A 24,171-nucleotide genomic window follows, 5' to 3' on the forward strand; every position below is an offset into this window, starting at 1 on the left:
TGATAACTTCACCTTTGAGTCTGTCATGATTATCAAACGTATCAGTTGCTCCTGATGTGGTCTTCTGTGCATCAGTGAGACCCAGGACAGATTGGTTAACCACTTTGTCGAGCACCTTCACCCTGTCCGCTACAAAAGGCTTCCAATGGCTACCCTGTTCAATTCAATTTCCCTTTCCAATTCTGACATATCTGAATAGAGTCTCCTCTAACTACCATGATGAAGCCAAACTCAGGACGGAGGATCAACACTTCATACTCCATCTGGGTCACCTCCAACCTGAAGGCATTAGCATTAATTTCTCTAACCTATGTTAATTACTCACTCCTCTCCTTTCTCAGTTTTCCATTCCCCATTCTGATGACCTTTTTACCATTTCTCTTCTTACTTGCCTATCACTGCCCTCTGGTTCCTCTTCTCTTCCACTTTCTTCCTTCTCCTTCACTGATCTCTCTTTCTTCTTCAACTCTTTTCCTCTTTCACCTATCAGATCTTAGCTTCTTACTTCGTTTCCCCTTCCTCATCTTATCTCACTTATCGCCTGCCAGCTTGTGCTCCTTTCTCTCTCCACACATTCTTATTTCCAATCCTGATTGAGGGTTTCAGCACAAAACATTAACTGTTTATTCTCCTCCATAGTTGCTGCCTGACTTGCTGAGTATTTCTAGAATTTTGTGTGTGTGCTCAGATTTAAACATATGTACAGTTGAGAGAACTCTGATGGTTGTATCCCTGCCTGATATGGAAGTTCCAAAATGTAGGATCAAAAAAGGGTGTAGAGGGTTGTAGACACAGCCAGGTCCATCACCATCCTCCCCACCACCAACGGCATCTTCAAGAGGCAGTGCTTCAAGAAGGTAGCATCCATCATTAAAGGACCTTCATCATCTGAACATGCCTTCTTCTTGGTACTGCTATCAGGAACAAGGTACAGGTCTCTGAAGTCCTACACTCAATGCTTCTTTGTTTCCACCATTAGCTTCTGAATGGGTCATGAACGTTACTTCATTATTCCTCGTTTGTACTATTATTTATTTTTGTAACTTGTAATAACTTTTATGTCCTGCCATAAAACAACAAATTTCATGACCTATGTCAATGTAATAAATGTGGTTTTGAATTTGATTCTGAGTATGGGTGAGGTCTGAAGGGTGAGGTGGTGGTGATAGAATTCAAAAAGCAAATCAAAAACTGTGGACAAGGGAAACCAGAAACCCAAAATAAAAACAGACACTACTGAAAACGCTAAACAGGAGATTCTGTAGATGTTGGAAATACAGAGTGACATACACAAAATGCTTGAGGAATTTAGCAGGTCAGGCAGCATCAATGGAAATGAAAACAGTTTATGTTTTAGGCTGAGACCTTTCTTCAGGACTGGTACTGTGCTTAGGAAGTCTCATGACAGGGCATGTGAGCAATAAAATGACTTAGTATGATATCATAGCTATTAATAAAAGTTTGAAGTCCAGAATAGAAGATCAGTTGATGAGGTAGAAGCATAAAAAGTTTTGATATTAATCATAGAAGTCGGGTATATGCTGACTATTTTGCACCTATCAGCAAGATCATAGTTCTGTATGTCTGTTTTCTTGACCAATTCCTACATTTAAAAACATATCAAGCACATTCTTGAATATTCTCAGCAAAGAAGCATTAACTTCCCTCTTAGAAAATTCCAAAGTCACTAATAATATATAAATTTCTTCTCGTGGTTTTAAATTACTGGCCTCTTATCTTGAAACAGTGTTCAACATTCTCTGACAACATTCTTTGACAAGGACTCTCCTACCCCCACCGATGACCCCTTCTCCCGTCTTCAACCCTCCTCCTCTTCATGGACACCCCACTCTGGTCTTCTGCCTGCTCTGGATCTCTTTATTGCTAATTGCCGACGGGACATCAACCTTCTCAACTTCACTGCACCCTGTTCCAATTCCAACCTAACTCCTTTGGAATGCTTTGCTCTCTGCTCCCTCCGCACCAACCCCAACCTCACTATAAACCTGCTGATAAGGGGGGAGCTGTTGTTGTCTGACGTACTGACCTCTACCTGGCTGAGGCACAACAACAAATCTCTGATACCTCCTCTTATTTACCCCTTGATCATGACCCCACTAAGGAGCACCAGGCCATTGTCTCCTATACCATCACCAACCTTATCAGCGCTGGGGATCTCCTATCCACTGTCACCAACCTCATAGTTCCCACACCCCGCACTTCCTGTTTCTATCTCCTACCCAAGATCCACAAACCTGCCTGTCCAGGTAGACCTATTGTTTCAGCTTGCTCCTGCCCCACCAAACTCATTTCTGCATACCTTGACACTGTCTTATCCCCCTTTGTTCAATCTCTTCCACTTCTCACACTTTGAATTTTTTCAATGATTTTAAGTTCCCTGGCCCCCACCGCCTTATTTTCACCATGGACATCCAGTCCCTATATACCTCCATCCCCCACCTGGACGGTCTTGAAGTTCTTTGCTTCTTTTTGGATTCCAGACCTAACCAATTCCCCTCTACCACCACTCTCCTCCGTCCAGTGGAATTAGTTCTTACTCCCAATAATTTCTCCTTTGGCTCCTCCCACTTCCTCCAACCCAAGGGTGTAGCCATGGGCACCCATATGGGTCCCAGTTATGCCTGCCTTATTGTTGGCTTTGTGGAACAGTTCATGTTCCAAGTCTATACGGGTATCTGTCCCCCTCTTTTCCTTTGCTACATCGACGACTGCATTGGCGCTGCCTCCTGCACGCATGCTGAGCTCGTTGACTTCATTAGCTTTGCCTCTAACTTTCACCCTGCCCTCAGATTTACCTGGTCCATTTCCGACTGATCTTTCTGTCTCCATCTCTGGAGACGGCTTACCTACTGATATCTACTATAAGCCTACAGACCCTCACAGCTACCTGGACTATTCCTCTTCCCACCCTGTCTCTTGCAAAAATTCTATCCCCCTTCTCACAATTCCTCCGTCTCCGCCGCACCTGCTCTCAGGATGAGGCTTTTCATTCCAGGACGAAGGAGATGTCTTCCTTTTTTAAACAAAGGGGCTTCCCTTCTTCCACCATCAATTCTGCTCTCAAACGCATCTCTCCCATTTCCCGCACATCTGCCCTCACCCCATCCACCTGCCACCCCACTCGGGTTAGGGTTCCCCTTGTCCTCACCTACCACCCCACCGGCCTCCAGGTCCAACGTATAATTCTCCGTAACTTCCGCCATCTCCAACGGGATCCCACTACCAAGCACATCTTTCCCTCCCCCCCCCCTTTTTCCGCTTTCCGCAGGGATCGCTCCCTATGCGACTCCCTTGTCCACTCGTCCACCCCGAACCCTTCCCACTGATCTCCCTCCTGGCAGTTATCCTTGTAAGCGGAACAAGTGCTACACTTGCCCGTACACTTCCTCCCTCACCGCCATTCAGGGCCCCAGACAGTCCTTCCAGGTGAGGCAACATATCACCTGTGAGTCAGCTGGTGTGGTATACTGTGTCCGGTGCTCCCGGTGTGGTCTTTTATATATTGGTGAGACCCGACGCAGACTGGGAGACCGTTTCGCTGAACACCTACGCTCGGTCCACCAGCGAAAGCAGGATCTCCCAGTGGCCACACATTTTAATTCCACATCCCATTCCCATTCTGATATGTCTATCCATGGCCTCCTCTACTGTCAAAATGAATCCAAACTCAGGTTGGAGAAACAACACCTTATATACCAGCTGGGTAGCCTTTAACTTGATGGCATGAACATTGACTTCTCTAACTTCCATTAAAGCCCCTCCTCCCCTTCTTACCCCATCCCTGACATATTTAGTTGTTTGCCTGTTCTCCATCTCCCTCTGGTGCTTCCTCCCCCCTTTCTTTCTCCCAAGGCCTCCCGTCCCATGATCCTTTCCCTTCTCCAGCTCTGTATCACTTTCGCCAATCAACTTTCCAGCTCTTAGCTTCATCCCACCCCCTCCGGTCTTCTCTTATCATTTCGCATTTCCCCCTCCCACCCACTACTTTCAAATCTCTTACTATCTTTCCTTTCAGTTAGTCTTGACGAAGGGTCTCGGCCCAAAATGTTGACAGTGCTTCTCCTTATAGATGCTGCCTGGCCTGCTGTGTTCCACCAGCATTTTGTGTGTGTTGTTTCAACATTCTCCAGCTGGTGAAACAGATTTTCAGCATCTACTCTTATTATTTCCTTTCAGAACAAACATAGCAGAAGGTATTAACTGGTTAGAATCAGGTTAAGAGGTAGATAACTTAAAACTTGAACATCAAGTGGAAAGTTGAGACTATAGTCAAAGTTCATGTAAAACCATCATTAATCTTCAGAGGACCATATTTTCTATGATTTTATTATGGACCATTATTGTCAGAGGGTGGTGTTGTATAATTGGAGCAATTTGATAGAGTGAACAAGCAAATGTGCATTTTGAGCTAAAGAATGATAGAGGCAGAAATTGTCATTGAAATTCAAAGGTACTGGTAAATAAACTGCTTTTGTAACATGTATTAGAGCTGGTCATGACCTAGCAGGCTTTGACAAGAGGCAAGGCCAACCCTGGAGCCTTACTTTCTATCAAAGTTCATGAGATATTTAGAGACTCTTCCAAATAGTCAGAGATATTTAAACTACTGAAATTGTTTTAAATGGTCAAATATCAAAGTTTTTTTTAATCAAGTTTCTTAACTCATGAAAACAATAAAGGAACTATATAACTGAATTAATACTTTTGTTCATATTCTTCAGTTTAGGAACCTCCATTCAAGAAAAAGGGGAATTTGAGCCTGTACTAGGCTGATGAAGGGGCAAGTTTTTTTAATGTTATGCTGAGAATCTTGACTAGTTTGTGTTCTGCAATCTCCATGGAGTCTGGCACCAGACCTGGGTAGCAAATGCACTTGCATCTGTTACTCAGCTTGTTTCAGTATAATATGAAATGATTAAAAAAACACACTGGAGCATGGGGAGCTGCCAGACACAACCAGCACAATTCATCCTGTTGTACCTAAATATAAATTGAAGCAAGATAGTTTTTGAGTACAGTAGAGAAGGAAGTCTTGTTAGATTTGTCGTGATGCTTTTTGACTGAAGTTTGTTATTCGGACGACAGAATTGATGGCTTTGTAGTCAAGGACGTAGATGATACAAAGATAGGCGGAGGGGCAGGACTTAGATTAGGAGAATGGGCAAAGAAATGGCAGATGGAATACAGTGTCGGGAAGTGTATAGTTGTGCACTCTAGTAGAAGAAATAAAAGCATGGAATATTTGCTAGATGGAGAAAAACAATCAAAAATCTGAGGTGCAAAGGGACTTGGAAGTCCTTGTGCAGGATTGCCTAAAGATTAATTCGCAGGTTGAGTCGGTGATGAGGAAGGCAAATGTAATGTTAGCATTCATTTCGAGAAGACTAGAATATAAAAGAAAGGATGTAATGTTGAGGCTTTATAAGTCACTGGTGAGGCCTCACTTGGAGTTTTGTGAGCCGTTTTTGGCTCCTTATCTAAGAAAGAGTGTGCTGAGAGGGTTCAAAGAAGGTTCATAAAAGTGAATCCAGGAATAAAAGGGTTATCATATGAGGACCAATTGATGGCTGTGGGTCTGTACTCACTAGAGTTCAGAAGAGTGAGGGGGGATGTCATTGAAACCTTTTGAATGTTGAAAGTCCTTGTTGGACTGGATGTGGCGATTATGTTTCTTATCACAAACAAAAGAAAATCTGCAGATGCTGGAAATCAAAGCAACACACACTAAATGCTGGAGAAACTCAGCAGGCCAGGCAACATCTATGGAAAACAGTACAGTCGATGTTTCGGCCCTGCCTAAGAGTCTTGGCCTGAAATGTTGACTGTACTCTTTTCCATTGTTGCTGACTGACCTGCTGAGTTCCTCCAGCATTTTGTGTGCGTTGCTATGATGTTTCCTGTTGTGGGGGAGTCAAGAATCAGAGGACACAGCCTCAGAAAGAGGGATGTCCAGTTAGAATGGAGATAAAGAGAGATTTCTTCAGCCAGAGAGCAGTGAATCTGTGGAATTCATAATTCTTCTGAATTCCAATGAGTACAGGCCCAGAGCATCAAATGTTCCTCATATGGTAATCTTTTCAATCCTGGAATAATTTTTGCGAATTCCTTTGAATCCTCTCCAATGTCAGCACATACTTTCTTAGAAAGGGGCCCAAAACTGCACACAATACTCCAAGTGATGTCTCACAATTGTCATATGATGCCTCAATGTTACATTCTTGCTTTTATATTCTGAAAGGTATGAAGGTAGATGTTACCTGGTCCAGATCTACCCCCAGGGTTCCAAAAGAGGTGGCTGAATGTTGAATCCTGTTTCTCTTTGCACAAAATGCTTTCCAGCACTGCCAAGAGCGGTAGACATATACTCCTCAGTTGCTTGAAAAGACCACATTCTGTCTTCCTTCACCCACCAGCCCCCTTTCGTAGTAGATCATATTCCCCAACTACCCCACTTCCTTACCTCGTCATAGTGTTTGATGTTCCCCTTCCTCCACTTCAACTCATGATTTCAACCGCTTCACCAACTTTAGGCTTTCCCTTCAACCTAAAATGTCTTGGAGTTCTTGACGCTACCTTCAGAGACTGAGCACAAAACTGACTAGGAGCCATTCAGATTTCAGTCTGCTAAATGATAAAAATTTGCTTTAAACCTATGCTTTTTAGCAATACTAAGTTTTTCATTTACTAATAAATATAATTTTCAACTGCCTCTAAATATAATATAGGGAGAGAAAATGTTTCAGAAGGGGGAACTAGGAGGGTTTATAATATATGTGCTACGACTGATTGTAAAAATCTGAACTATATTATTTTACATCAGAAATGCATCTTTAACTTCATAACAATATTAAGCAAACCCATAGGCTGTGTTTTCCATGTGTATAATTTACATTTCAGGTTGCTGCAGAAACCAATAGTAACTATTCCGATGGGGTTTATCCAAATGTACATATATTTTTGATTTTACTGTTATAAGGCATACAGGTCATCGCCGGTTTAAGAATATCTGACTTATGGACACCTTGAAATGATTGAGTTCCCATATTGTTATTACATTTAGAAGTTTGATGTTCGTACATACAGTATGTTCCTTCCTATGATCATCAAAACTAGTTTCCTCCCTTTATCCATCTTTAGAAATTGTTCTTACTTATCAGTCTTATGTGCTTTTGGTGCCATTCATACATTACCGTAATTACCATATCAAGTGATTTTTGAGTGTTTTCCAAACATAGGGACAAAATTGATTTGTGAATGTCTGTAAAATCAGAACCCGTTTGTAATGCAGTGACAGCCTATAATAAATATTCTGCTAAAGCCATGTAATAACTTGGAAAAGGGACAGAATTTTTAAACTATTTTACAGTGATTTCTACTTTGTATGTTACAGATAAAACATCAACAGAAAATGTATCAGGCCTTGCTGCTCTGCCCAAGAAAGAAGGTGACTTGATCAATGAACCCAAGATAGAGGATTTATCAATGACTTATACACCTTCTAGTCTAAATGGATTTCCTTCTTGTGGTGTTATTGTACAGAGATACGATGATCCATATTTTGCAGAGGATGATGTTCGATACCATATTCCAACTGCTTTCACTCTAGACAATTTTCTTCAAAAACCTTGTGTGAATCCTTCACCTTCAGATGAGAAAAAGATTATTTTATCATGTCATAACTTTAACAAGATTTTGAAGCTCCTTGAACACAAGTTATTGAAGCATAACCAGGAAAAATTGCACATAATAGAATTATCCATTGATGACATTCCACCTGTATTGAAACGAATCCCTTGGAGACAACAGATTCTTGGTATGATATTTCTACAACTATTACTAAGAAAACCGCAGCTAAAATTCTAAAAACTTTCATTGGAAACAAATCCAGGGGATAGCTTTAGCAACCATGACTCTGGCACTGAGTCTGGCTCTGTGGCTCAAAAGGGAAAGGGGGATAGAGGAGAGCAATGGTGATAGGGAAGTCAATAGTTAGGGGAACAGACAGAAGATTCTGTGGATGAAGAAAACTCATGGATGGTATGTTTTTTCCCAAGCACCAGGGTCAGAGATTTCTCAGATCAAGTCCACAGCATTCTTATGGGGGAGGGTGAGCAGCCAGAAGTCATGGTACATATTGGTACCAAAGATATACTGTAGCTAGGAAAACGGTTGAGGTACTGAAGAGGGCATATAGGAACCTAGGTAGAAAGCATTAAAACAGGGTAGTTATTTTGGGATTGCTGCCTGTGTCATGTGCCAATGAGGATAAGAATAGGATGATATGGCAGATGAATGTGTAGTTGAAGAATTCGTATAGGGGGCAGGGTTTCTGATATGTGAATTATTGGGATCTCTTCTGGGGAAGATACAACTTGTACAAAAAGCATGGATTACACCTGAACTCGAAATGGAATAATGTACTTGCAGACTGGTTTGCTAGAGACATCGGGGAAGGTTTAAACTAATTTCGCACGGGGATGGGAACCAGAGTGATGGGTCAGATGATGGAACACTTGGTGTAAAGGTAGATGAAATGTGTAGAAGATTGTGACGAAGGAAGTGGATAGGCCATAAATACAGTCAATTGGATGAGTTGAATTGTGTTTATTTCATTGTGAATCAGGAACAAGGGTGATGAACCTAGAACATAGATCAATACCTGGAGTTACAGTGTTGTGGGAATTACAGAGACTTGGTTGTCACAAGTGCAGGATTGGATGCTGAATGTTCAGGGGTTTAAATATTTCAAATTGGACAGGAAGGGAGAGGGGACTGCTATTGTTAATCAGGGATAGTGTCACAGCTGCAGAAAGGGAGGATGTCTTGAAGGGAGCATCTACTAAGTTGGCATGGATCGTAGTCAGAAACAGGAAGGGAGCAATCGTTCTATTGGAAGTATACCCCCCCCCCCCAATAGTAACAGGGACACTGAGGAGCAGATCAAACAGGAAGATTTTGGAAAGGGCAAAAATAACAGGTTGTTGTCATACATGACTTCAACTTTCCTAATATTGATTGTGGCCTCCTCAGTGCAAGAAGTTTAGATAGGGCAGAATTTGTTAGGTGTGTCCAGGAAGGATTCCTGACACAATATGTGGACAAGCCGACTCAAAGAAAGGCTATGCTAGATCTAGTGCCAGGCAAAGGACCTGGTCAGATGACAGATTGCTCAGTGGGTGAGCATTTTGGAGACAGTCATCAAATCTTCAGGAGCTTTAGCATAGCCTTGGACAAGGATAGACATAGACCGTATGAAACAGTATTTAATTGGGGGAGGTCTAATCATTATGCCATTTGATAGGAATTTGGGAGCAGATGTGCTCAGGGAAATTTACAATGGAAATGAGGGTTGTTTAGGGAGCTGATGAAGGTTGCATGGGGTTGTGAATAGGTTTGTCCCATTGAGGCAGAGAAAGGATGGAAGGGTGAAGGAATCATGGTTGACAAGAAAGGTAGAACATGTCAAGAGGAAGAAAGAAGCTTACTTAAAGTTTAGGAAGCAAGGATCAGACAGGACTGTACAGAATTACATGGTAGCCAGGAAGAAGCTGAAGAATGTACTTAGTAGAGCTAGAAGGGGACATGGTGAGTAGGATTAAGGAAAACCCTAAGGCCTTCTACATATATTTGAAGAACAGGAGCATGACTAGAGTGAGGGTAGGAATGATCAGGGATAAAAGAAGAAATATGTGCCTGGAGTCAGAAGAGATAGGGAAGGTCCTTAATGAATACTTTGCTTCAGTATTCACTAGTGAGAGGAAACCTGATGAATGTGAGGTCAGAATACTGGAACATGTCAAAGTTAAGGAAAAAGCAGTGTTGGAACCTTTGAAAAACATTTGGATAGATAAGTCCCTGGGACTGGACAGGATATACCCCAGATTACCACGGGAAGTGAGAGAAGAGATTGTTGCAACGTAGCAATGATCTTTGTGTCATTACTGGTCACAGGAGTAGTTAACAGGAGATTGAAGAATGGCAAATGTTACCCCTTTGTTCATGAAAGGTAATAGGCATAATCCTGGGAATTATAATCCAGTGAGTTTGTGAGCAAACAATTGGAGGGGATCCTTAGAGACAGGATTTACAAGCATTTGGAGAAACATAGACCAATTTAGGATAGTCAGAGTGGGTATGTGAGGGGCAGGTCATGCCTCAAGAACCTGATTAACTTCTTTGAGGAAGTGATAAAACAAATTGATGAACGTAGAGCAGTGGATGTGGGTATATGGATTTTAGTAAGGCATTTGACATGGTTGCTCATGGTAGGCTCACCCAGAAAGTCAGCATGCATGGGATCCAGGGACACCCAGGTGTATAGATTCAGAATTGGCTTGTGTGCAGAAGGCAAAGGGTGGTAATGGATGGAGTGTACTCTGCCTGGAGGAGCATGATAGTGTTTTCCACAGGGATCTGTTCTAGGACACTTGCTGTTTGATTTTTTTTTAATAAATGACCTAGATGAGGAAGTGGAAGGATAGGTTAGTAAGTTTGCAGATATTACAAAAGTTTGTGATATTGTTGATTGTGTAGATGGTTGCTGTAAGTTACAGTAGGACATTGACAGTTCAGAGCTGGGCTGAGAGCTGGCAGATGAAGTTCAATCTCGAATAGTGAGAAGTGATATACCTTGGAAGGTACAACATTGAGGGAGGGTTTTAATGTGTGGAAGAACAGAGAGGGATTTTGGGGTCTAAGTCCATAGATTCTCAAAGTTGGCATGCAAGTTGATAGGGTGGTTAAGAAGGCGTATGGTATGTTGGTCTTCAGTAGTCAGGGGATTGAGTTCAAGAACTGCAAAGTAACATTGCAGCTCTATAAAACCCAGGTTAGACCACATCTGGAATATTGTGTTCTGTTCTGGTTGCCTCATTATAGGAAGGATGTGGAAGCTTTGGAGAGGGTGCAAAAGAGATTTACCAGGATGCTGCTTAGGTTAGAGGACATGTCTTATCAGGAAAAGTTGAGCAAGCTAAGGCTTTTCTCTTTGGAATGAAGAGGATGACAGAAGACTTGATAGAGGTATAAAAGATGAGAAGAGGCATTTATAGAGTTGACAGCCAGTGCTCTTTGCCCCAGGATAGCAATAGCTAATATAAGAGGATATACTTGTAAGGTGATTGGAGGAAAGTACAGAGGGATGTCAGTGGTAGGTTTTTCACACAGAGAGTGGCAAGTGAATGGAATGCACTGCTGAAGGTTGTAGAAGCAAATACATTAGGGGCCTTTAAGAGACTCGGGGAGGCACATGGATAAAAGGAAAATGGAGGGCTATGTGAGAGGGAAGGGTTAGATAGATTTTGAAGTTGGTTGAGAGTTTGGCATAACATTATGGGACTAAGGGCCAGTACTGTGCTGTATTATTCTATGTTCTATATCTAAAATCAAGAAGTCCGTGTTTTCAGAGATTTTGAAGATAACTCTTCTCAATGAATTTCATATAAGTGAAAGTTAGAAGATAGAGATATGGTGTAAAAGACAAGCTGACATTCCCATTCCTCACTGCTTTCTATTAATCACTGGTACAAGTGTGTGGATAAAGGTTGGGAACTTTGTGGTGTCACCTGCAATACACTATTTCAATAATGCTTTTTTTCTAAAGAGATATGCTAGTCACACTGATATCCAATTGAAAAGTTTCTCTCTACTGAATGGGAATAGGAGGGACAACCTTAGCTTATTGAGTTTTCTGTTCATTAACCAATTATCAGTCTACTTCAGAATTCTACCCTCAATTCTGTATTGTAATTTTGTTTTCTTTTTGTCATTTTATCACAGGTTTTCAGAAAGTCCAAATATACTTCATGCACAAATTTGCTCTTATCTGTCAGAATTGCCAGTAAATAATACCCATATTAATTTTGGCTATCCCACACTTCTGAGTGCTTCTAGCACTAAACTTTCAAACACCCACATCTACATTTTGCCTGTCAGTCACATTAACATAGAACAATATAGGATTAATCAGAATTACTTTATTCCTGTGTTGTGTTTATTTCTTTCACTCTATGCTGTAAAAAGCAGCACAATTCTAACTGTGAGGTGAACATGGAAAATGGATTGAACTTAGCCTGGCATCAAACTAATCCTATAAAATAAACAAAATACCTCTCACCATGAAAACTGTTAACCTTCTCCTCAAAGTAGAAGATGCCATTTTTCAGTCCATTTTAGGCATAGACTAAGCTGTTTGTTATTAAAATCCAAAATTAGCTAGCCTACATTTATTGTTTTCAACCATTTTTGCCTTTGCTGGAATGAGGGAGGAAGTAAGCATAATCACTAATTTCGTCCACCTTGACCTAGGTATCTAGGTGAAGATGAAAGTGCTTTTACAGAAAATCAACTCAATCAATGTGATAGAGAGGGAGATAAAAGATGGCGAAGTTGCATTACTAATCAAGGAGAATGTCATTCAGAGTGGACCTACTGGAGAGCACATCCATTGAGTCTATATGAGTAAAGCTCAAAAATAAGGAGGTTGCAATCATTCCAATAGGATTAAACTACACACCTTCCAATAGCTACCGTAGATAATTGGAACAGATATGTAGACCAATCACAAAGAGATATAAAAGGTCACAAACAGGAGAAAATCTGCAGATGCTGGAAATCCAAGCAACGTACACAAAATGCTGGAGGTACTAGTATAATTGAAGCCTGCTTGAAGCAGATGCGTACCTCAGACTGTGAAATGAGGGTTAAAGGTATCAGAGAATACACTAGCCAGTTGATCAGCACAGGTCTTCAGTATTCAGCCAGGTACCTCATCTGGGCCAGATGCTTTCTGTAGGTTCACCCTCCTGAAGGATGCTCTCACATCAGCTTCAAAGACTGAATTCACAGGGTCATCAGGAGCTGTGGGAATTTGTGAAGTTGCCTCTATGTTTTGTGAGTCAAAGTGAGCATAAAAGGCATTGAGCTCATCTGGGAGCAAAATCTTGTTGTTGCATATATCGTCTGGCTTTACTTTGTAGGAGGTGATAGCATTCAATCCCTGCCACAGCTGTTGAACAACCTTCTGTTACTCCATTTTGGTCCAGAATTTTCACTTCGCATGTAAGATGGATTTCCGGCGGCTGTACCTAGATCTCTTGTATTTTACTTGGTCATCAGACCTGAATACCACTGATCTGGCCCTCAGCATATTGTGGATGTCTTGGTTCATCCAGGGTTTCTGGTTGGGGAAGACTCTAAATGATTTTGTGGAACACAGTCATCCACGACTGCCTTTATAGGTTGTGAATTTAGTTGAAAAACAGAAAGAAGCAGATATAAGTTTTTGCAAGTTAAAATCAGATAAGGTACTGAGGAATATAAGGAAAGCAGTGAAAAACTCAATTAGGGCATTAGGAAGATGAAAAGGAGTAATGAAATGTCCATAGTAGATGGAATTAAAGATAATTCTAGAGCATTTTATACCTGCATTAAAAACAAGAAGATAACTCGGATAGAAATGCTCAAAGATAAAAGAGAGATTTTATACTTGGAATCGGAGGACGTGGGCAAGGTGCAAAATGAGAAATTTGTATCAGTATTTATCAAGGAGAAGGTCATGGAGGATAGTGAAAGCAGTGTGGTCCTGCATTTTTACATCTCGAAAGATGTGGTGTTTGAAGAGAATTAAGGTGGTTAAGTCCCCAGGCCCTGATAGGATATCCTAAGTTATTGAAAGAGGCAAGAGAAGAGAATGCTGGGGCCTTGATAAAGATCTTTATAAACTCACTAATAACAGATGAGGTCCCAGAGGACTGGGGAATAGCTAATGCTGTCCAATGTTGTTCCCTTTGTTCAAGAAAGAAAATAGGGATGATGCAGGAAGTTTTAAACTATAAGACACAGGAGCAGAATTAGGTCATTTGGCCCATTGAGTAGGCTTCACTGATATAGGCTGATGAGTCTCCCATCAGTACAGTAATGGGGAAATTATTGGAAAGAATTCTTATGGATAGCACTTACACACATTAGGAAAAGCATGGACTGATTAGGGCTAGGCAGTACTGCTTTGTGCAGGGCAAGTCATGTCTTAATTGAGATTTTTTAGGAGTTGGCGAAGGTGATTGATGAGGCTAGGACAGTTGGTATTGTCTACATGGGCATTTGGCAAGGTTCCTCATGGTAAACTAACCCTGAAGATTAACTGCATGTGTTCCATATTTCATTGGTTTGGATTCAAAATTGGAATGCCTCTCGAAGACAGAGAGTAGTAATAGAAGTGTGTTTTTCCAGCAGGAAGTCCACAACCAGTAATGTTCCACAGGGATCAGTGCTGGGACCAGAAATGACTTGGATGAAAGTGGGTAGATTAGTATGTTGCAGATGACTCAAAGAATGGTGGAGTTGTAGACAGGAAGAATGGTTGTCAAGGGATACTGTAGGATATAGATCAGTTACAGATGTGGATGGAAAAATGGCAGATGGAGTTTAATCCAGGGAAGCGTGAGCTGCTGCATTTTGCGATGACAAATGTAAGGCAAATGCACAGTCAATGTCATGTCCTTGTACAGCAATAATGTGCAGAGGAACCTTGGCATCCAAGTCCATCGCTCCCTGAAAGTGGCTACACAAAAAGATAGGTTGTAAAGAAAGTGTATGGCATGCTTGACTTCATTTGCTTGAGTATAAAAGAAGGAAGTCTTGATATAGCAGTGGAAAACTTTGGTTTGGTCTTTATTATGTCCACTTCTGGTCACACTGTCATGAGGAAGATATGGAGGTATTGGAAAGAATACAGAAGAAGTTTACCAGGATAAGATGCTAAGATATAGGATCAGAATTTGACAATTTGGCCCATTGAATCTGCTCTGCTATTCCATCATTGCTGACTTATTATCCCTCTCAAACCTATTCTGCTTTCACCCCACAACTTTTGACGACCTTACTAATTAAGAACTTACCAACCTTTGCTTTGAATATACTTAATGACTTGGCCTCCACAGCCATCTGTGGCAATGAATTCCACAGATTCACCACCCTCTGGCTAAAGAAATTCCTCTTCATCTCTGTTCTAAAGCGGTGGCCTTGTATTCTGAGGCTGTGCCCTCTGGTCCTAAACTTACCAACGATAAGAACGTCCTCTCCATGTCCACTGTATCTAGTCCATTCAATATTTGATAGTTTTTAAGTAGAAGCCGCCCCACCCCTAAATTCTAACTTGAGTGCATTCAGGCCTAGAGCTATCAAACACTCCTCCTACGTTAACCCTTTCCTCCCTGGAATAATTCTCATGAGCCTCCTCTGGACCCTCTCCAATGCCAACACATCATTTCTTTTATAAAGGGCCTAAAACTGCACACAATACTCCAATCATAAACAAGATTTGCAGATGTTGGAAATCCAAGAAACACACAAAATGCTGGAAGAGCTCAGCAAGCGAGGCAGCATCTTTGGAAAAGTGGAAAAGACTGAGTCCAAAACGTCAACTGTACTCTTTTCCATGAATACTGCCTGGCCTGCTGAGTTCCTCCCGTATTTTTGTGTGTTGTCACAATACTCCAAGGCGAAATTTGATCAATGCCCTTTAAAGCCTCAGAATTACATCCTTGCTTTTATATTCATTAAATTTGCCTTCCTTCCTACTGACTCAGCCCAGTAAGTTAATCTTTACGGAATCCTACACGGGGACTCCCAAGTTACTTTCACCTCTGATTTCTGAACTTCCACCCTGTTCAAAAATAGGCTATTTCCTTCTACCAAAGTGCATACACTTCCTTAAACTGTATTTCATCTGTTACTCCTTTGCCCATTTTCTTAATCTAAGTCTTTCTACAGACTCCCTGCTTCCTTGACACTATGTGCCCCTTCATCCACTGTCTGCCATCTTGGCCACAAAACCATTAATTCCATCATCCAATTTGCTTACCGTCACAACAGTTCAATAGCAGATGCCATTTCATTGGGTCTCCACTCAACCTTGGAACATCTAGACAGTGAAGATGTGTACATCAGATGCTCTTCAGAATCAGAGTCAGCGCAAATGCCATATTTAAGTTTGCTGACAACACACCTGTTGCTGGTTGAATCAAATGTGGTGACGAATAGGCATATAAGAGGGAGATTGAAAATCTGGTTGAGTGGTGCCACAACAACAACCTCTCACGCAATATCAGCAAAACCAAAAAGTTGATTATTGACTATAGGAGGAAGAAACTGGGGTCAATGAACCAGTGCTCATTAGAGGACTGGGGATAACAAGGGTCAGTGACGATAAATGCATGAACATTATCATATCAGAGACTCTATCCTGAGACGAGCACATAATTGGCATTTCAAAGAAAGTAATACAGCACCTCTACTTTCTCAGAGTTTTGTTCAGAATTGGCATATCATTTAAAACTTTAGCAAACTTCTATAGAAGCACAGTGGAGAATATCCTGACTCGTTGCATCATGGTCTGGTATGGAAACACCAGTGCCCAAGAATAGGAAGGCCTACAAAAAGTGGTCAATGCAGCCCGGTTTAGCACACCATTGAGCGCATCTACAAAGAGCGCTGCCACAAGAAAGCAACATCCATCATCAAGGACCACTCTCCCCCACCCCCGCCACCATCCAGGTCATGCTCTCTTCTCAGTGCTACCATGAGGAAGAAGGTGCAAGAGCCTTAGGTCCCAAAGCACCAGGTTCAGGAACAATTATTACCCTTTAACCATCAGGCTCCTGAACCAGCATGGACATCTTCACTCACCACAACACTCATTGAACACAGACTATGGGCTCACTTTCAAGGACTGTACAAACCCTGTTCTCGGTATTATTTACACAAGAAATTCTGCATATGCTGGGAATCCAAAGCAACATACACAAAATGCTGGAGGAAATCAGCAGGTGAGACAGCATCTATGGAAATGAGTAAATAATCGACATTTCAGGCCGAGACCAGCATTTTGTGTATGTTGCTCAGTACTATTTACTTATTCATTATTATTATTATTACTTATTTTTGGATTTGCTAGATTTGTCAATCTTTGTAGTTTTCATTGATTCTATTGTACTTCTTTGTTTTACTATGTATACTTGCAAGAAAAAGAATCTCAGGGTAATATTTGGTGACATATAGGTACTTCGATTATAAATTTACTTTGAACTTTAAACTTTGTAATATAATGTGAAAGGAAGAGGTCCCAACACTGATCCCTATGGAACACCACTAGTCAATGGCAGCCAGGCTAATTGGCTTATAATTTTCTGTTTTTTGCCTCCTTTCCTCCTTAAAGAGTGGAATGATATTTGCAATTTTCTAGTCCTCTGGAACCATTCCTGAATCTAACGATACTTGAAAGATCACTACTAATGTCTCCACAATCTCTTTGCTACCTCTTTCAGAACCTTGAAGTATAATCCATCTAGTTCTGGTGATTTATCTACCTTCAGGCCATTTAATTTCCCAAGCATCTTCTCCCTAGTAATAGCAACTTCATTCACTCCAAGACACTGGACACCTTCAGACTGCAAATTGTGCTGATTCGAGTTCCAGCTTCAGCCTGTACCTTGACTGCCAGCACCTCCAGGCCGTGATTTTACTCGCTGCAGCTGATTTCCCATTCTCGCCTTCTCCCACTACCACTCTCTGACCCCAGGTCCCATTTTCACCTCTTGGGTCCTTGGAACCTCTATCTTCCTCCCACACCACCTTCTCTGAACACGTCAAGCCTCCTGTCTCCACTGGCACCACCAACTCTCTAACCATCCTCTGATCCCAGCTCCAATCCTTGCCATGTATCCACCATTCTCTCTAACCTTCCCTCTCTGGAGCGGAATTTTCTGTCCTCAGCAAGCGACTCATCTCTATCCCTCTTTGCCTACATCTCTGTGAGTCCCACGCCTACCGCAGCATTGAGATCTCCTTCTGATGTCTCCATATCCAAGCCTACTTCTTTAGCAAGAATTCCACACCCTGGTTGGATGTCCCCTTCTCCTGTCTTCAACTCTCCTCCTCTTTTTGGACATCCTGCTCTGGTTCTCTACGTGCACTGGATCTTTTCATCTTGAATTGCCAGCGAGACATCAACCGGCTCAACTTCAGCACTCCTCTCTCCTCCACAAACCTTACACCATCTGAACACACTGTCCTCTACTCTCTCCACACTAATCCCAACCTTACCTTCAAACCCACTGACAAAGGGGGTGCTGTTATAATGTGACGCACTGACCTCTACCTTTCTGAGGCCAGGCAGCTACACTCTGACACCTCCTCGTACCTACCCCTTGAAGAGAACCCCACTCTGGACCATCAGAAAACTGTCTTTGACACTATCACTGATCTTATCAATCCTGGAGAACTCCCATCCACTGCCACCAAACTCTTTGTTCCTTTACCCCACACTGCTCACTTCTACCTCCTACTCAAGATCCACAAACAGGACTGTCCAGATAAACCTATTGTTTCTGCCTGCTCCTGCCCCACTGAACTCATGTCACATACTTCGATTCCATTCTATCCCCTTTGGTTCAGTCCCTTCCCACCTACCTCCACAACACTCCTCATGCCCTTGGTCTTCTCATTAACTTTCAACTCTTTGGTCATAATGACCTCATTTTCACCATGGATGCCCAGTCCCCATAGACTTTTATCCCCCATCTCTTAAGGTTCGTCACTTCTTCCTTGACAAAGAATCAACCAATTCCCCTCCTGCACCATCAGACAGAACTGGTTCTCACCCTCAAAATTTTTCCTGCATCTCATCCCACTTTCTATAAACTCAAGGGGTTGCCATTGGCACCTGCATGGGCCTCAGGTAGGCCTGCCAATTTGTTGGCTACGTAGAGCTGTCCATTTTCAAAGCCTTCCTGGTAATATTGCCCAACTATTCCTCGAGTATATTGATTACTGCATTGGCATTGCTTCATGCACCCACACTGAACTCATCAATCCCATCAACTTTGCCTTTAACCCTGCCCTTAAATTCACTTGGTCCATTTCTGACACTTCCCTCCACTTTCTCAATTCTGTCTCCATCTCTGGAGACAAACTGTCAACCAACATCTTTTATAAACTTACTGATTCTCATGGTTATCTTGACTATACTTCTTCCAACCCTATCTCCTGTAAAAATGCTATTCTCTTCTCAGTTCCTTCATCTGCACTACATCTGTTCCCATGACACAGCTTTCCATTCCAGGACATCAGAGATTTCCTCCTTCTTTAAAGAACGTGGTTTTTCTCCCTCCAATGTTGATACTGCCCTCACCCGCATCTCTTCCATTTCTTGAATAACTGCGCTCACTACATCTTCCCACCACCTTAACAGTGATAGAGTTTGTTTTGTCCTTACCTAGCACCCCATCGGACTCTCATCAGCACATCATCCTCCGCAACTTCTGCCATCTCCAAAGGGATCCCACCACTAAACATATATTTACCTCCCCCACTCCTCCCCCTAACTTTCCACAGGGATTGCTCCCTCCACGATTCCCTTGTCAATTCATCCCCCCACTCTAATCTCTCTCCAAGCACTTACCCCTGTAAGTGGCCTAATTGCTACACCTGCCCATATACTTCTTCTTTCACCCGCATTCAGGGCCCCAAACAGGCCTTCCGGGGTGGGAGAGGCAACACTTCACCTGTGGATCTGCTGGGGTCACCTGTTGTGTCTGGTGTTTCCAGTGTGGCCTCCTCTACATTGGTGAGACCTTTTGTAAATTGGGGTGCTACTTCGCCAAGCTCCTCTGCTCCATCCACCACAAGCAGAACTTTCTGGTGGCCAAATATTTTAATTCTGATTCTCTTTCCCGTTCCAACATGTTGGTTCATGGCCTTCTGTTGTGCTAAGATGAGGCCACCCTCATGGTGGAGGAGCAACACCTTATGTTCCATCTAGGTAGCCTCCAACGTGATGGCATGAATATTGATTTCTCCTTCGAGTAAAATTTCCCCCCACTTCCTCTATTCCCCACACTGGCCTTTTACCTCTTCCCCTGAGTCCCCTCCTTCCCTTTCTCCTATGGTCCACTCTCCTATCAGATTCCTCTTCTCCAGCCCATCATTTTCCCAAGCACCTGGCTTCACCTATCACTTTCCAGATAGCCTTCATCCCCTCCCCCCACCTTTTTATTCTGGCATCTTCCACATTACTTCTCAGTCCTGAAGAAGGGTCTTAGCCCAAAATGTCAATTGCTTATTCATTTCCATAGATACTCTATGACCTACTGACCTCCTCCGGCATTTTCTGTGTGTTTTGGATTTCCAGCATCTGGTGACTTTCCTGTGTTTATGATTCACTCTTCTCTGTCCTGACACTCTCAAATTTCTGACTCATTGCTAGTGTCTTCCACAGTGAAAACTGATGCAAAATACTTATTAAGTTCATCTGCCATTTCTTTGTTGCCCACTAATACTACGTCTCCAGTTTCACTCCACTGGAAAAGTGGTCCAATATCCACTTTCACTTCTCTTTTACTCTTTATATATCTAATTAAAAAAACTTTTGCTGTCCACTTTTATATTAATAGCTGATTTACCTTCATATTTTATCTTTGATATATTTCATCTTTCATGTTTCAGTTATAGAAACATAGAAAACCTACAGCACAATACAGGCCTTTTGGCCCACAATGCTGTGCCAAACATGTACTTTAGAAATTCCCTAGGGTGACCCATAGACCTCTGTTTTTCTAAGCTCCATGTACCTAACCAAGAGTCTTTTAAAAGACCCTATTGTATCCGCCTCCACCACTGTCGCCGGCAGCCCATTCCACACACTCACCATGTTCTACGTAAAACAACTTACCCCTGACATCTCTGTACCTACTTCCAAACACCTTAAAACTGTGCCCTTCTCATGTTAGCCAATTCAGCCCTGGGAAAAAGCCTCTGACTAGCCAAATGATCAATGCATATCATCATCTTATACACCTCCATCAGGTCATCTCTCATCCTCTGTCACTCCAAGGTGAAAATGCCAAGTTCACTCAACCTATCCTCATTAGGCATGCTCCCCAATCCAGGCAACATCCTTGTAAATCTCCTCTCTGCCCTTTCTATGGTTTCCACATCCTTCCTACAGTGAGAACTGAGCACAGTACTCCAAGTGGGGTCTGACCAGGGTCCGATATAGGTGTAACATTACCTCTCAGCTCTTGAACTCAGTCCTATGGTTGATGAAGACCAATACACCATATGCCTTCTTAACCACACAGTCAACCTGTGCAGCAGCTTTGAGTGCCCTATGGACTCTGACCTCAAGATCCCTCTGATCCTCCACATTGCCAAAAGTCTTACCATTAGAATCGGAATCAGGTTTATTATCACTGGCAAGTTACGTAAAATGTGTTAACTTAGCAGCACCAGTTCAATGCCATACATAATATAGCAGAGTAAAAAAAAAGTAAACAAGTAAATCAATTACATATGTTGAATAGATTTTAAAAACATGCAAAAACAGAAATACCGTATATTTTAAAAAGAAGTTTGGTTGTATTCAAATATTCAATGTCTATTTAGGAATCGGATGGCAGAGGTGAAGAAGCTGTTTCTGAATCGCTGAGTGTGTGCCTTCAGGCTTCTGTACCTCCTACCTGATGGTAACAGTGAGAAAAGGCCATGCCCTGGGTGCTGGAAGTTCTTAATAATGGACGCTGCCTTTCTGACACACCACTCCCTAAAGATGTCCTGGGTGCTTTGTAGGCTAGTACCCAAGATGGAGCTGACTAAATTTACAACCTTCTGCAGCTTCTTTTGGTCCTGTGCAGTGGTCCAGACAGGGATGTAGCCTGTCAGAATGCTATCCATGGTACAACTATAGAGGTTTTGGAGTGTATTTGTTGACATGTCAAAACTCTTCAAACTCCTAATAAAGTATAGCCGCTGTCTTAACTTCTTTATAACAACATCGATATATTGGGGCCAGGTTAGATCCTCGGAGATTTTGACACCCAAGAAACTACTCACTCTCTCCACATCTGAGCCCTCTATGAGGATTGGTATGTGTTCCTTTGTCTTACCCTTCCTGAAGTCCACAATCAGCTCTTTCGTCTTACTGACATGGAGTGCCAGGTTCTTGCTGCGGCACCACTCCACTAGTTGGCATATCTCACTCCTGTACGCCCTCTCGTCACCACCTGAGATTCTATCAACAATGGCTGTATTGTCAGCAAGTTTATTGATGGTATTTGAGTTATGCCTAGCCACACAGTCATGTGTATATAGAGAGTAGAGCAATGGGCTAAGCACACACCCCTGAGGTGTGCCAGTATTGATTGTCAGTGAGGAGGATATGTTATCACCAATCTGCACAGATTGAGATCTTCCGGTTAGGAAGTCGAGGATCCAATTGCAGTGGGAGATACAGAGGTCCAGGTTCTACAACTTCTCAATAGGGTTGTGGGAATGATGGTATTAAATGCTGAGCTACAGTCGATGAACAGCATCCTGACGTAGGTGTTTGTGTTGTCCAGGTGATCTAAAGCCATGTGGAGAGCCATTGAGATTGCATCTGCCATTGACCTATTGTGGTGATAGGCAAAATGCAGGAATTCAGTCTAGTCATGACCAACCTCTCAAAGCATTTCATCACCATTACTATATTCTGCGATCATATCTGACCTACCAAAATCAACCACCTCACACTTATCTGGGTTGAACTCCATCAGCCACTTCTCAGCCCAGTTTTGCATCCTATTGATGTCCTGCTGTAACCTCTGACAGCCCTCCACACTATCCACAACACCCCCAACCTTTGTGTCATCAGCAAATTTACTAACCCAACCCTCCACTTCCTCATCCAGGTCATTTAGAAAAATCACTAAGAGAAGGGGTCCCATAACAGATCTCTGAGGCACACCACTGGTCACCGACCTTCATGCAGAATATGATCTGTCTACAACCACTCTTTGAGTTCTGTAGGCAAGCCAATTCTGGATCCAAAAAGCAATGTCCCCTTGGATTCCATGCCTCCTTACTTTCTCAATAAGCCTTGCATGGGGTACCTTGTCAAATGCCTTGCAAAAATCCATATACACTACAGCTACCTTCATCAACGTTTTTAGTCACATCCTCAAAAAGTTCAATCAGACTCGTAAAGCACAACCTGACTTTGACAAGCCCATGCTGACTATTTTCAATCATATTATGCCTCTCGAAATGTTCATAAATCCTGCCTCTCAGGATCTTCTCCATCAACTTACCAACCACTGAAGTAAGACTCACTGGTCTACAATTTCTTGGGCTATCCCTACTCCCCTTCTTGAATAAGGGGACAACATCTGCAACCCTCTAATCCTCCGGAACTTCTCCTGTTCCCATTGACAATGCAAAGATCACTGCCAGAGGCTCAGCAGTCTCCTTCCTCACCTCCCACTGGGGTGTATCTCGTCTGACTTATTCAACTTGATGCTTTCCAAAAGCTTCAGCACATCCTTTTTCTTAATATCTATATGCTCAAGCTTTTCAGTCTGTTATAATTCATCCCTACAATTGCCAAGGTCCTTTTCCATAGTGAATACTAAATCAAAATATTCATTAAGTACCTCCGCTACCTTCTCTGGTTCCATACACACTTTTCTACTGTCACACTTGATTGGTCCTATTCTTTCATGTCTTATCCTCTTGCTGTTCACATGCTTGTAGAATGCTCTGAGGTTTTCCTTAATCCTGCTCACCAAGGCCTTCTCATGGCCCCTTCTGGCTCTCCTAATTTCATTCTTAAGCTCCTTCCTGCTAGCCCTATAATTTTCTAGATCTCTATCATTAACTAGCTTTTTGAACCTTTCGTAAGCTTTTTTTTCCTTCTTGACTAGATTTTCTACAGCCTTCATACACCATAGTTCCTGTATCCTACCATCCTTTCATTCTCATTGGAATGTACCTATACAGAATGCCATGCAATTATCCCCTGAACATTTGCCACATTTCTGCCATACATTTCCCTGAGAGCATCTGTTCCCAATTTATACTTCCAAGTTCCTGCCTGATACCTTACTCCAATTAAGTGTTTTCCTGACTTGTCTGCTACTATCCCTTTCCAATGGTATGGTAAAGGAGACAGAATTGTGATTGCTGTCTCCAAAATGCTCTCCCATTGAGAGACTTGACACTTGACCAGGTTCATTTCCCAATATCAGATCAAGTACAGCCTCTTCTCTTGTAGGCGTATCTACATACTGTGTCAGAAAACTTGGAGATCGGATACATACTTAAGTATAGATCATTAGA

The 24,171-nt window shown here is 42.2% G+C and overlaps 1 protein-coding gene across 1 annotated transcript in view; it reads left to right on the top strand.

The window, feature by feature from the left end:
* LOC132393077 (leucine-rich repeat-containing protein 63) overlaps positions 1-24,171 on the top strand; it is a 106,402-nt gene that overhangs the window by 24,345 nt on the left and 57,886 nt on the right. The window contains exons 3-4 of the mRNA XM_059967854.1: positions 7,412-7,465; positions 7,561-7,834. Of these exons, the coding sequence (XP_059823837.1) occupies positions 7,412-7,465; positions 7,561-7,834 (328 nt within the window). The remainder of the gene's footprint in view (positions 1-7,411; positions 7,466-7,560; positions 7,835-24,171) is intronic.

The sequence above is a fragment of the Hypanus sabinus genome, chromosome 4, assembly GCF_030144855.1.
Source record: "Hypanus sabinus isolate sHypSab1 chromosome 4, sHypSab1.hap1, whole genome shotgun sequence".
Classification (NCBI taxonomy): Eukaryota; Metazoa; Chordata; class Chondrichthyes; order Myliobatiformes; family Dasyatidae; genus Hypanus; species Hypanus sabinus.